Source organism: Carassius gibelio, chromosome A2 (genome assembly GCF_023724105.1).
Source record: "Carassius gibelio isolate Cgi1373 ecotype wild population from Czech Republic chromosome A2, carGib1.2-hapl.c, whole genome shotgun sequence".
Classification (NCBI taxonomy): Eukaryota; Metazoa; Chordata; class Actinopteri; order Cypriniformes; family Cyprinidae; genus Carassius; species Carassius gibelio.
Genome location: NC_068372.1, coordinates 2704114 through 2718685, shown reverse-complemented (window position 1 = coordinate 2718685; position 14572 = coordinate 2704114). Strand labels below are relative to the sequence as shown.

The following is a 14572-nucleotide window of genomic DNA, read 5'->3' as shown; positions in this document are numbered from 1 at the left end:
CATTACTTACCTATAAGGCCCTAAATGGTTTAGCTCCAGCGTACCTAACTAGCCTTCTACCACGTTACAACCCATCACGCACCCTAAGGTCACAAAACGCTGGACTTTTGGTCGTTCCTAGGATAGCAAAGTCCACTAAAGGAGGTAGAGCTTTCTCACATTTGGCTCCCAAACTCTGGAATAGCCTTCCTGATAATGTTCGGGGTTCAGACACACTCTCTCTGTTTAAATCTAGATTAAAAACACATCTCTTTCGCCAAGCATTCGAATAATGTATCTTTTTAATTGTGAGTGTAGTTGCATCTGTTCAAAGTTGCATTTTTATTCATTAGCTTGGGTTAAACTAATTTTACTTTGTTGGATCAGCAGCTATGCTAATGATGTCTGTATTTTGTTTCTATGTTTCGCCACGGGATTTACATCCCGTGGTAACTAGGATTTACACAAGCTCCAGTCTGGATCCAGAACACCTGAGAAGAGATGATGCTGACCCTCAGAGGACCCCAGATGATGCTAACCTTGAATCAACAAACAGAACTAACAATTATTGCTAAATGTGTGACTGAATCATATAATAACTTAATTAATAATATTGATAGTTCATCGTCTAGCTGACTACGTCTTGTATTATTATTATTATTTTTTCTAAAATCCTGTCAAATGTGCACAAACTACTAGCTACTACTAAATATTGTAGAAACATAATTTTCTGTAAAGTTGCTTTGTAACGATTTATTTTGTAAAAAGCGCTATACAAATAAACTTGAATTGAATTTAATTGAATTCCAACTTTAACTTACTAATTCACCTTAAGGAAGTGAATCAATATACTGTATAATTCAAGAGACTTTTCAAGAGACAATTCAAGACTTTTAAGGTTCTTCATTTTTTAAAATTGTTTTAACATTGATATACATCAATTTTACAAAATTGATATTTCATTTATATTTTGTGTAAATTCATGTTTAAATTTAAAATTGTGACTCAAAGCACACTTAGTAATTTAACTCTGCTGCATTTTTAATCAAAAATCACATTTAAAAACATGCTACTGAGATTAATATATTGATGCTATATACAAAGTAACGTGACTGCAAACTAAACCAACAGGATACTAGAACTGCATTCCTGAAACTGCAGCCATCGCTATATTGGCCAGTACGGTAGGTGGCGCTGTCAGGAAAAACTAGGGTCCTAGAACTGCGGCCCAGATCTGCGGTCCTGAATCTGCAGCCTCCGGTTGTGCAGGAACATAGGGCTACTATTGCCCCCGCGCTGAACGCGCTATTCAGATTCAAACTGAGGCGCGCGGCTTGAATACACCCACAAAGAAGAAAAAGCAGCGAGACTGTTCAAGTTTTTTATTTTACTGTTTGCTTCGCAGTGAGAGGAATAAGACATAATTCACCCCAAACAGATGCTAACGCATAGTTTACCGTGGAGGTGTGTGCGGAACAACCAATCAAACCTGACTATGTTAGTTGACCAATCAGAACACAGTATGCTACCGAAAGGTGGGGTTTAAGGAAACTGAATCTTTTGAAAAGCTTTGTGCGAACCGTTTGGGGATCTCTGAGAACTGAGGTAATTTTAAAATTATATTTTGACAAAATGACAATGTTTTTTAACCTTGGATGGATTTAAACCTAATGTACAGGACTTATAAACAGTGATAGGAAGCTTAGAATTTTCATCTTACTGGCTCTTTAAAAAAAATAATACTTGTTTCATTTTAGTAGTAGTAGCAGGCTATGCATTCTACTGAAAAATAAACTTCAAAACCGGACTTTTATTTTGAAGAGTTGTCATAAATACCTTAATAGTGCATGTGATATGATGCTTTTGCTCAAATCAAACGGTCAAATGCTCATGACGTGACTCTCAGTGCAGTTCTGTAGATGTTCTTCATGTGTTTTCGTCCTCATTTAGTGAGATGGCAGACGCTGAAGTCACCGCAAGCGCCACATGCTCTTAACTGTGAATTCCGTTTTTATGAATGGATTCCACGGTTCCGTCTGCATTTTCTGCATCACAGAAAACATAGGGCCCTACAACAGGGCTGGACTGGGACAAAAAAAAAGGGCCCTGGCACTTTTGCTCAGACCGGCCCACCACAATCGGTCGAACATAACCAACCAGTAAACCATCCATGCGGTCCCTGTAGATATGCATATCTACTGTTCCATTCCCAAAAATCCCTACAAAGCTGAGAACTAAGTGCCATGGACCAGTGTACTCACTCTCTCTTGACTGACTCCCTGGTGATCAAAGGTGCTCTCCTCCACTGCTAACTGAACCTGGCTTGACTATACATAAGGACAGAGAGAGAGATGATTACAATTATTTGGAAGAGTTATTAAAAATACACTTAGTAAGGATCCATTTTGGTTATATAGTCCTGTATTCTTGAAGAGCAGGATTCCTAGATGGACAATGTGCTCCATGTTATAAAAGCTAGTTAATCCTTTAGAACCCAATAGAATGTGGATGTAGAATACTGCTAATTCTAAAAATAAATGTTTTTAAAAAAAAAATTTCAATGAACCAGACAGCAGAAAAACTAGTTTACAATTGCAAGTATAGTAGTGATGGGAAGTTCGGATCATTTTACCGACTCGGACTTTTGAGTCTCGTTCAGCAAATTGAACGAATCTTTTTTCGAGTCATTTCGTTCATTTTAGCAAAATGTTATTAAAATATTAAGTGCTACCTCCCCAACACATCTAGTACTTACGCAAACGTTGATCACACTACAAACAATACAAAACTAAAATGCTATAAGATACAGAAAAAAATATTCATTCTTTACCTGGGTCTTCAGTCTGTGATTAGCTCATCTCACCTCTTATCTGACAAGAAGTCTTCGGGATTAATTCATTCCTTAATCACGTGACAGACCCATACGCAAAACTACCGCAGTCTTGAGCCGGAAAGAGAATTGATTAGTTCATCTCATGAGTCTTTCGGGTCTCGGGTCGAGTTTGACACGTTCCTTAATCACGTGACAGACCCATGCGCTATTTCTGACATTTCTGTCACTTTGTTTTTGTTACGGTTTGTTGAGGATCTGTCGTTTGTTATTATTTTATAAATAAATAAAACCCTGTTATAAATAAAATTTTGATTAATTTGTCTTCTTGACTGTCTATCGGTAAATAAACACTAGGCTATATAATAATATAATAATCCAAGCTTACAATAAAAAGTATTTATAGACTAGTTTGTTCATTTTTACTCCAATTTTGAGTTTGCTGGTATAATAATTGTTTTCCTAGGCAGACTTGACATATTGGTGTAATATATGTATAAGAAGATTGCTCAAAAAAGGACATAATGACATACATTAAAAGCAAATAACATTTTGAATTTGAATTATTAATGTTAGTTTAAGACATTAAGGTTATGATAACTTCAGCTTTAACAGTTTTAACCCAGCTCAGAGTGAGGAGTTTCAGATCCTGGTGCGACTGCCAATGCAGGGGCCATGTTTTGGGAAGACTTTGATGAGAGGTTAGCAAGTTTGAGGCCTTCTGCTACCTCTTCTAAGACCTCAGATGCTATGATGGAGATGCGGGCCAACCTTGCAGAGCCACTCTGCCTGGTGGAGGAGATGTTCACCAGTATACAAAAGCCTTTCTGAAGTCACTAAGACAAGACTTTGCATTGTGGCCACATCCGTGCCATCTGAATTTTTTTTTTCTAAAACTGGGCAGATTATCTCAGATAGAAGAACTCACAATGGAGATACTTCCATTAAAAAAATAAAATAAATAAAAATAAAAATAAATAAACTATACTACCAAATTACTCACACAAAAAATTCTAATAATATGACATTCATATTATTCACTCACCATTAATATTGCATATTAATGATACTGGAAATTTATTCGAAACATGAGAAAATATACGTTGTTGAATACACAGCTGAACAAAAATATACAGCTTTCAAAATGCAAGGCGGGTTTTAATCCCCCAAACATTAGAATAGTCAGCCGAAGTTGCAATTGAATAAGTTAACTGCTAACCTAGCTACAAAAACAATGCAAAAAGCTTATGCTGTGTTATTTGACTTTAGCTGACATAATAGCGACAAAGATTATGTTGTCTTATTATAATATTCATTAATTTAGGTAACATTTAATCATCACACTATCCTCCTGCACCCACCAACACTCCCTCTCTGTTAATCATGTAGCTACCATGCTTACCGTTTCAATAACATTCTCCTGCTCACTCTTTCCATTCTTGACTTCACTATCAGACACCTGCTCCTCTGGCTGGGTGCCGCCGGCGCTGCCATGGCTAGTCACCTCCATGTGCTATGTTCCCGTTTTTGCAAAATGTCATCAGGTAATGTAGGCGTGGAAACTGAAGCTACAGCACTAAACATGTTTGGTTATTTTTGCACATATTGAGGCATCAATCTCTAGAATTATTATTATTATTATTGTTTTGTTTTTTGGCCCGCAACTTCTCCGCAACCCCGTTGCGCTTTTGTTTCCATCCTAAATCCACAGATTTCTGTCTCTGAGCCACTGACTGCATCTGACACAAGAAACAGAGGAGGAGGGGTGGAGCCTGTTAAGAGATGATTGGGCCAGCCCAGTGTCAGTATGAAAAATTAACCTATGGGCCACTGTCCCTGCTTTACAGGCCGGTCATTTGCCAATAAAAAAAAAAAAATATATATATATATATATATATATATATATATATATATATATATATATATATATATATATATATATATATATATATATATCATATTATATCGAATGGCCCCCAAGTGCGTCTGCCCACTGGGCATTTGCCCGGTATGCCAGATTACCAGCCCAGCCATGGCCTACAATTATACCAGTACAGTCTATATTATCACACTTTAACTGCTTCTATTCTTGAACACTCAAGTGATTATCTAGCAGGGTCTAGGAGAACTCACTTGTATCACACACACCCCGGTCACATCCTGTTCAACTCAGACAGTGGTCTAAAACATTTTATTTATTCACCAAACAGACACAAGTTTACTTAAAGAATAAACAATAAGGCAAAGATAAGTTTGAAGTTTAGTGTTTAAAAAAAATGGAGTAAACGGAAAGAGCAATCTATATTATAGCTCTATAAATGAAGCATACAGACTTCATTAGAGCCACAGAAAGACAAACGTTTTGATGAAAATGCTCAATATACATTAACAATAATTCTGGGCGAATATAATGTAATTTAATGGAAAACTATGTGAATGGCACTGCAGGATTTTCTGTGTGAAGTTTCTCGCTCTGTTCAGCGTGCAGTGTCACGTGTCTAAACAAACAGCATGTCCTGTCAGTGATTTCATCCTCTAGAGGTCGCTCTCGCACTGTATAATGAAAATAGAGCCTTCTCAGCCACTTCTCAACAACCCGGAAAATCATCAGCCGTCCAGCAAAGGACGAAACACAGAAAACTATCGACATGTAGTTTTGAAGATAACCGATTGTTCCAGCAATCAGCTATCGGTGCCAATTAATCTGCAAAAACCATAATTCGGTCGACCTCTACTGTGAATATTAAAATAAAAAAAAATGCAAGAAATGTATTCTTTTCACATCATAATCAATGAGAAAAGCTAATAGGAACTGTTAAGTACATTTCCTCACTAAATGTTATTTTCAAATGAAATACATTATATTTTGATTAAAGAAAATAAAGCCTGTCTTAGGACCATAATATATTTGTGTCACTAAGCATATTTTACCCCCATAATCTTATTAGAGTAAGATTAAAATATATACATATCAAAGTATTTCTACATAATTTTTTTTTAGTCTGTGTTTTTTACCATACTGGGTGATATTAATGTATTACAGTAATCTATGAAAACTAGGGACGGGACTTTAACGCGTTAACTAAGATTAATTAATTACAGAAAAAAAAAATTCCCGCATTTTTAATAACTTATTTTTTGCACCGCAGAACGTTTCTCACCGAATGAGTTTCGGCGGACCGTTTATACTGAAGCACCAACTAGCGTTCGCATATCACCGCAGCACATCTACGAGCCTCAAGTATCATCTCAACGCAAAACATATAGCAGCTAGCGTGGACTTTACACTTTATGTTGAACTATGTATTATTTTGTTGGTGCAACAGTTTATGTTGAACTCTTTATTGTTTTGGCCAAGGTTATTGAGAGTTGGACTTAGTATGCTATGTCCTCTGAAGCAACAGAGAGATGTTTTCTAATAGTCAGTGTTTCCAATGTTATATATGTATGTATGTATGTATGTATGTATGTATGTATGTATGTGTGTGTGTGTATATATATATATATATATATATATATATATATATAAGCTTCCTGAATTTCTGAAATGTACTATTTCTAAATTGTTTCTAAATATGCTATTGCTACACTTCATGGCAAAAATTGCACTGGTCTGCTAGACTTGGTTGAACAAAAATAAACAATATTTTTTTGCTTAAGCTTATGTATTCAGTCATTATTCAATGGTATACTATAAATCCATGTGAAAAAAAAATTACTTCTCACTGTTCTCAGGTCAAATATTTATATGCATTACAGTATAAAACTAAATAATGCTCCCAAAATAGCCTTAATTTTCTTTACACCAAAAAAATAAATAAATAAAATAAATAAAAAAAGGTGCAATATGACCTGGACATTTCTCTTATGAGATTCAATCAGTTAAAAGAAACATACAGCTAGCAAACCAATTTTCTGGGGACTTTACAAAAACAGAACTTTGGAGGGGTGATTCCATTGGATTATTTATTTTCACTACATCTGACGGGAGCTTGCAATATGTCTCCAACACAAAAAAGCTGAGCACTGAACCATTAATATACAATATAAATCAAAACACTTGATGTACCTGGAAACACACCCTCACCAACATTTATCCTCATCAATTATGTATAATGGCTTGAACAGCATTTTCACCATTTGCCAAAATGTCTCAAAAAATATAAATATCTTGTTGGTAAAAAAATAGCAGACAAATTCCATTACATACAGAATATACATTTCTCTGTAAAATGGTTTTATGAAAAAGGCGCATTAATTAGCTGTAGTTAGGTTTAGAGGGTGGTATTTTTGGAGCAGCGTAGCTTTGGATTTAGGGTGGATGAGGTGAGAGGTGTCACAGCGCTGTCCCATCGCCCTGGTTTTTGATTTTGGACTGACTTTTGGACTGTCTTATTCAGTCTTCTTTTATCCTTGAAGGGTCTATTTCAACTTGGTCCAGTGATTCTGATTCTGTCCGGAACTTTTTTGCTGGCTTGCTGAGACCCTGGCAGTCCTGTTGGTGCTTCACCGAGCCGTTTCTGTCTGTGTTGTGAATGTCTGTTAGTTTACAGCCATTGGAGTCAAGATGATCTGTTAGTAGACTTTGTTTAGATGCTCCATTCACCGGGACAGATTCAATCTTCCCCTCGCTCACACTGCTCAAGATCTGTGTGGCATCTGCACTGGAGCTGTGACTGGTGAGTCCTAAATTGGGAACGGGAGAAATATACTATACTATATAGCTGTAACAAATGGTTCAAACACACAACATATAAAATTAATCCAACCTGATTTCAACAAAGTATCCTGAAATATGCACCAAAGCATTTCAATCTAATTGTAAAACACACACACACACACACACACAGAAAACAAGACAAGGTACTTTACCATTGTGACTGCTATTCTCCTCTCGCTCAGACTGGCTAGTGCTGCTGCTAGAGGTGGCAGGTAGTGGTGTGGTTGCTCGACTGGAAGCAGTGCTTTCCGTCTCATCTAAAAGTCTGTCCATGTAATCCCTACACAAGAAAAATCAATGAGCACACACCTTACAATGAGAAACAAAGGACCTCAGGAAACATTACGGCCAATTGTTATACTATGTATCAAACTCTGCAGTCCTACAGCAGTACACTCGGGACATCTTTTCTGCTGTAACAAATGATAACTCATTACCTCTTTCATACTTGCAATAATAAAACTGAAAGATATGGACAATAATACAGTGATGAGTTATACAAAACTGGGCCCCTTTACCCATGCCATAAACATATGACTTCTATGCTTGTTTGTTAGCTGAACTGCATTTAGATCATTCCAGTGGCTCTCAAAATTAGTTAGATAGAGAAGAGGTTCCTTATGAGTCATTTATGACTAAATGTGACTTTAAATGTTATAAAAGTGATTTAATACTAATAAAGGCTAATAAACCTATGAACAGTATAATTTCAGTGAATTTAATAAGCTCATTATTGGTCTTCTGCTGCCAACTAGTGGTTATAATTGCAATTATCCATATAACACTGTTTAGAATGAAAAGTATGCATCATTTTACACAGTTTTTGAGAAGTTGTGGGCTTTCTTTTAGGACTTACAGATCTTTGGGTCCACAATGTAAAGAACATATTATAAAATAACTGGTTTTATAGTTGTCCAAATGCAAATGTTTTGATAATTATTGACCTAAAGAGTCTAGAGAATAATACTGCACAGATTTTATAGAGTTTGAGTTAACCCTGTGGAGTCTAAGGGTATTTTTGGGGCCTGGAGAAGTTTTGTCAAGCCCTAACATTTGTGCTTTTTTCAGTTTTTTATACACATCTAAATGGCTAAAGTCTAGTCTCAATGTAATCAGCACAAACAAACAGCTATAACAATATGTGAGCAGCATGTATGTACATTATTGTGTTTTTGAGAAAAAAAAAATGTTTGCGTGGTTAGTGAAAAACTAAAAATGTTAAAACACTTGAATAAGGCAATAAAACACATACAGAACAATGGTTCCCGGGACTTTTGAGAACTGGAGCTTGTAGCCTGAAATTTTTCTTTCTAAATTATGTGAAAATCATTTTGTTTACTCACTCACAGAAAACAATATATTTTTTGAGGACAATATAAATCTATATAATTTTATATTTGTAGTTTATTTAGAATATATTTAATTATCCCACAACATGATTTAATAATCCACTTGCGAGTGCAGTTAAACAGTTTATTAGGAACAATCAAAGCTGACTTTCAAACTGAATTTTTTGCATCATTACTCCAGTCACACAATCCTTCAGAAATCCTTTTAACAATCTTACTTGTTGTGCGCTTGCTTAGACCTTTGTTGTGATAAACAGTAAAGTGTGTTCAAACACCAGCCAAGAGAGTGTAAAGAAATACCCTTTGTGAGAAGCAGTTAAATCAGCGGGAGTTAAAAGCAGATCGTAAGTGTATTTATTTCTTGTCTCATTAGTGTTTAGCGCAGTTGTCGTTGCTAGGAAACACTTGTTTGTTTACTGTGTTGAGACGTGCTGCGTTTGGTCTCGTACTCTATCGCATACGTTGTCAGTGTTGTGCGCTTGCTTAGACCTTTGTTGTTGTACCGCGGCAGCGGTCGCGGCAGCCCTCCAGTTAAGCCCTCCTCGTGTGAAGACCGTAGTGTAAAGACCATCGACTCTACCGTGCGACTCCACTGGGCAGTGACACCGGCAGGGGATATAAGTATTTTTTTGATTACTCTTTTTCCTTTTCCTTGTTTCATTTCTGTTTCAGTTGTTTTTTGTTTATAACCAAATCTTACTATGTGTTTCCAGATCCCTACTATCATTACCACTCGTAAACCATGCAACACACAATGTAGACAGCGCAATCTTAACAACCTGCATACTTTGCCTATGTCTGCTAATACACTACTTTCTTTTCCTATTGGTCTATGGAATTGCCAGTCTGCTGCTGCTACACCTGCAGCACTCTCCAATAATTTCTCATTTTCCCACTCTCCCCGTTGGACTGGAAGAGGTGGAGGTACCGGTCTGCTCATCTCTAATGATTGTAAATTTAATCCTTTACCATCTTTGGGTATCAACAACTCCTTTGAATTTCATTCAGTTACTGTTACCTACCCTTTTAAAATAAATTTTTTAGTTGTCTATCGACCCCCAGGACCACTGGGTAACTTTTTGGATGAATTAGATGTGTTGCTCTCAACCTTTTCTGAGGATGGTACTCCCCTATTATGCTTGGAGATTTCAAGATTCATCTAGATAAACCTCTGTTTGCCGATTTTCACACTCTGCTTGCCTCTTTTGATCTCAACCGAGTGTCAACTACTGCTACTCACAAATCAGGCAACCAACTGGACCTTATTTATACACGAAACTGCTCTACTGATCATGTTCTGGTTACTCCACTGCACACGTCGGATCACTTCCTCCTCACTCTTAACCTCAACATGATCCCTGACACATCACTTACCCCTCCACATATCATCTTTTGACGTAACCTACGCACACTTTCACCCTCCCGGCTATCTGCAATGGTTTCATCTTCACTTCCTTCCCCTAAACTGTTTGCATCTTTGGATGCTAACAGTGCCACTGATACTTTCTGCTCCACTCTTACATCTTGTTTAGACACTGTTAGCCCCTTATCTTCCAGGCCAGCCCGTAACACCCCTTCTGCCGCTTGGTTATCTGATGTTCTACGCGAACACTGTTCTAAGCTTAGAGCTTCTGAAAGGATGTGGCGCAAGTCCAAAAATACTACTGATCTTATTGTGTATCAGTCACTCCTATCTTCTTTCTCTGCTAATGTCTCCTCTGCTAAAAGGACATACTACCATAACAAAATTAACAATCATCTAACTCTCGCATGCTTTTAAAACATTTTCCTCACTTCTTTGTCCTCCTCCTCCTGCTTCATCTCTAATAGCTGACGACTTTGCAACGTTTTTCATTAATAAAATTAAACACATTAGTGCACAATTTTCCACACCACAATCAGTCAAGCTCATATCACCAGCAAACTTACATTCATTTACATCCTTCTCTTCACTCTCTGAGGCAGAAGTGTCAAAACTCATCCTTTCTAATCACCCTACAACTTGCCCACTTGATCCAATTCCATCTCATCTCCTTCAAGCCATTTCTCCTGAAGTTGTACCTGCACTCACTCACATCATCAACACTTCCCTCCACACTGGTGTTTTTCCCTCATCATTTAGACAGGCACGTATAACTCCACTACTTAAGAAACCCAACCTCAACCCATCTCTTTTAGAGAACTACAGACCAGTTTCCCTTCTTCCTTTTATTGCAAAAACACTTGAACGAGCTGTGTTCAAACAAGTCTCTACATTTCTCACACACAACAATCTCCTTGACAGCAACCAATCTGGCTTCAGAAGTGGACATTCAACTGAGACGGCCTTGCTCTCAGTTGTTGAAGCTCTAAGACTGGCAAGAGCAGAATCCAAATCTTCAGTACTCATCTTGCTTGATCTGTCCGCTGCTTTTGACACAGTTAACCACCAGATCCTCCTATCAACGCTACTGGCGAAAGGCATCTCAGGAACAACACTTCAATGGTTTGAGTCTTACCTATCAGATAGGTCCTTCAAAGTATCTTGGAGAGGTGAGGTGTCCAAGTCTCAACATCTAACTACTGGGGTGCCTCAGGGCTCAGTTCTTGGACTCAGTTCTCTTCTCTGTCTACATGGCATCATTAGGTTCTGTCATTCAAAAACATGGCTTTTCATACCACTGCTATGCTGATGACACTCAACTCTACCTCTCATTCCATCCTGATGATCCGACGGTAGCTATTCGCATCTCAGCTTGTCTAACTGACATTTCTTCCTGGATGATGGACCATCACCTTCAACTCAACCTTGCCAAGACAGAACTGCTTGTGATTCCAGCAAACCCATCGTTCCATCACAACTTCACCATCAAGTTAGGCACATCAACCATAACTCCTTCAAAAACAGCTAGAATCCTTGGAGTTATGATTGATGATCAGCTGACTTTCTCAGACCACATTGATAAAACTGTCCGATCCTGCAGATTTGCTTTATTCAACATCAAGAAGATCAAGCCCTTTCTTTTGGAACATGCTGCACAACTCCTTGTTCAAGCTCTTGTTCTGTCCAGGCTGGAATATTGCAATGCCCTCTTGGCAGGTCTTCCAGCCAATTCTATCAAACCTTTACAAATAATTCAGAACGCGGCAGCAAGATTAATTTTTAATGAGTCAAAAAGAATACACGTCACACCTCTGTTTATCAATTTGCACTGGCTTCCAATAGCTGCTCGCATAAAATTCAAGGCATTGATGTTTGCCTACAAAACTACCACTGGCTCTGCACCCATTTACCTAAATTCGTTACTTCAGACTTATGTGCCCTCTAGAAGCTTGCGTTCTGCAAGTGAACGTCGCTTGATTGTGCCATCCCAAAGAAGCACAAAGTCACTTTTACGGACTTTTAAATTAAATGAATGAACTCCCCAACTCAATCCGAGCAGCTGAGTCCTTAGCCATCTTCAAGAATCGGCTTAAAACACATCTCTTCCATCTATATTTGACCCTCTAACTTTAACACTCACTATTCTAATTCTATTCTTTAAAAAATCTAACTACCTTTCTAATCTTTTTGTATTCTATTTTCTTTTCATTTATTATGCAATTCTATATGTATGTGTGTATGTATGTGTAAAGACCTCTAACTAGCTTGCTCTATTCTTTTATTTTTTTTATTCTATCCGTTTTCTTTTTATTTATTATATTAGTTAAAATCCTATCCTACGTGTACTGTGTTAACCTAACTGAGACTTGTTATAGCACTTATATATCATTGCTCTTTTTGTTGTTTTTGATTGCTTCCACTGTCTTCATCTGTAAGTCGCTTTGGATAAAAGCGTCTGCTAAATGAATAAATGTAAATGTAATGTAAATCTTATTTTCTACAAAATAAATAAATTATATATATATATATATATATATATATATATATATATATATATATACACACATATTGTTATTATTATTATTATTATTATTATAAAATATTATTATAGAATTGTATATTGTTATTGAAACTTCATAATGCTGCGCTTAATTATACATTTAGTCAAGAATTATAGTTTGGAAAAAATCTTTGGAAAAAGTTTAACTAGTAAAATGTTTACACATTATGTGAAAACTAGTACAAGTATATAAATGAATAAAAAGAGACTAACTCATGTTTATGATCTCTGCTGAATAAAGTGCTTCATTCTTTTTTTCTGAGGAAACCTAAATCTCAAATCCTCAACCACATCACATCTTTTTGGGGTGAATTATGTCTTATTCCTCTCACCGCGAAGCAAACAGTAAAATAAAAAAACTTGAAGAACAGTCTGGCTGTGTTGTCTTCTGTCGTGTGGGCATACTCAAGCCGCACGCTTCAGTGAAACATTAGAATCTGAATAGGGCGTTCAACGCGGGGTCGTGGTCACATTAGAAGATAATGAAGGGAGATGTGAAAAACGGACATCGCGTTGTTTTCATATGGATTACTTTATCACAGAATATTTGTTTTCACCAGCACTTATTTAGTTTAAAAGTAGACATATCAGGCTTTCTATAGATATCGCTCTCAATACTCTTCGTTGAGTGTTCATGGAGTTACAGTTCATTTTAATGACGCATGTCTAAATGAAGATCAGCGCAGACAAAGGCTGCAGACAGCACACCTTGCGTGTTATCTTATAAGTGCATAAAGTTTTGTTGTTATTATGTCTGTATGCAGAAAAAAGTAGACCCTTTACAGATTCGATATATCGATTGATATATTGCTCTTATCTGTAAGATCAAAACTGAAAGTGTAATTTAAGTTATTTTCGGGATTATCAGGAGAAAATGCCTCACTTCAGAGAGTTAAAAACGAGGATTAGTTCACCAAAGTCTTTTTTTAATATAATGTAGATCTAGTGTTTGTGTGTATATACAGTAGGGCTGTGCAAAAAAATCGAATGCTATTTTCATGCGCATCTCATCAGTAAAGACGCTCCTGTGATTAGAAGTAAATCTCCAGCACGTGCGTTCTAGCCCAACTAGCCCAATCGCATTTCCAGGAGGTTCCCCGATAAAAATTGCTTCCCAGGGTCAAAATATACGCTTTTGGCAGGGTTGCCTTGGTAAAGTTCGCAAAAAACAACCACAGACTTGGCAACCTGTGTATTAAAATGATTTGCAAAACTACCGCCAGGTGGCGCAAAGGTACGGATTAGCGAACAATGTAATTGTAAAATGAGATACAAGGAGGAAGTAAAACAACAAAAACATTATGATATAAAATTGTAACATCTTTAAAAAACAGTAAATAAATCTAAGGTCTATATATTTATATATATATATATATATATATATATATATATATATATATATATATATATATATATATATATATGGATAAAAAGCTAAATTCATGGTTTAAAAAAAAATCTTCAAGTTCCATATACACAGTGAAATTAGACCGGTCCAGCATTTTGCAATAATTATTATTAATTCAGTTATTATTATTGATTTTTCCAACTGCTAACACTTTGCATTTTTGAATTATGTCTTGTGTGACCAAAAATTAAGTATTTTCTGTTTCAGCTGTTTGATCGCGCTGGTGCCTCGCGCACATTTTCATTAGAAACAGCAACCGCTAACGGTGACATTCGGCAAGGTCCACTTTGGCATATTGCTCATTATGTTAGTTTTTTTTTGTCGATACTGAAACACGCATGAACTACACAGCCTAGTTTACCT

At 36.6% G+C, this 14572-nt stretch overlaps 2 protein-coding genes across 4 annotated transcripts in view; one reads left to right on the top strand and one right to left on the bottom strand.

Moving 5' to 3' along the window:
- Window positions 1–14572, top strand: part of LOC128021605 (uncharacterized) — a 232326-nt gene that overhangs the window by 142478 nt on the left and 75276 nt on the right. The gene's annotated exons all lie outside the window — the stretch shown is intronic.
- The window catches only part of mier1b (mesoderm induction early response 1b, transcriptional regulator), a 136666-nt gene continuing 128855 nt past the window's right edge, over window positions 6762–14572 (bottom strand). The window contains exons 12-13 of the mRNA XM_052608762.1: window positions 7682–7809; window positions 6762–7495 (exon numbers count right to left, since the gene is read on the bottom strand). Coding sequence (XP_052464722.1) covers window positions 7206–7495; window positions 7682–7809 — 418 coding nt within the window. The 3' untranslated portion in view covers window positions 6762–7205. The remainder of the gene's footprint in view (window positions 7496–7681; window positions 7810–14572) is intronic.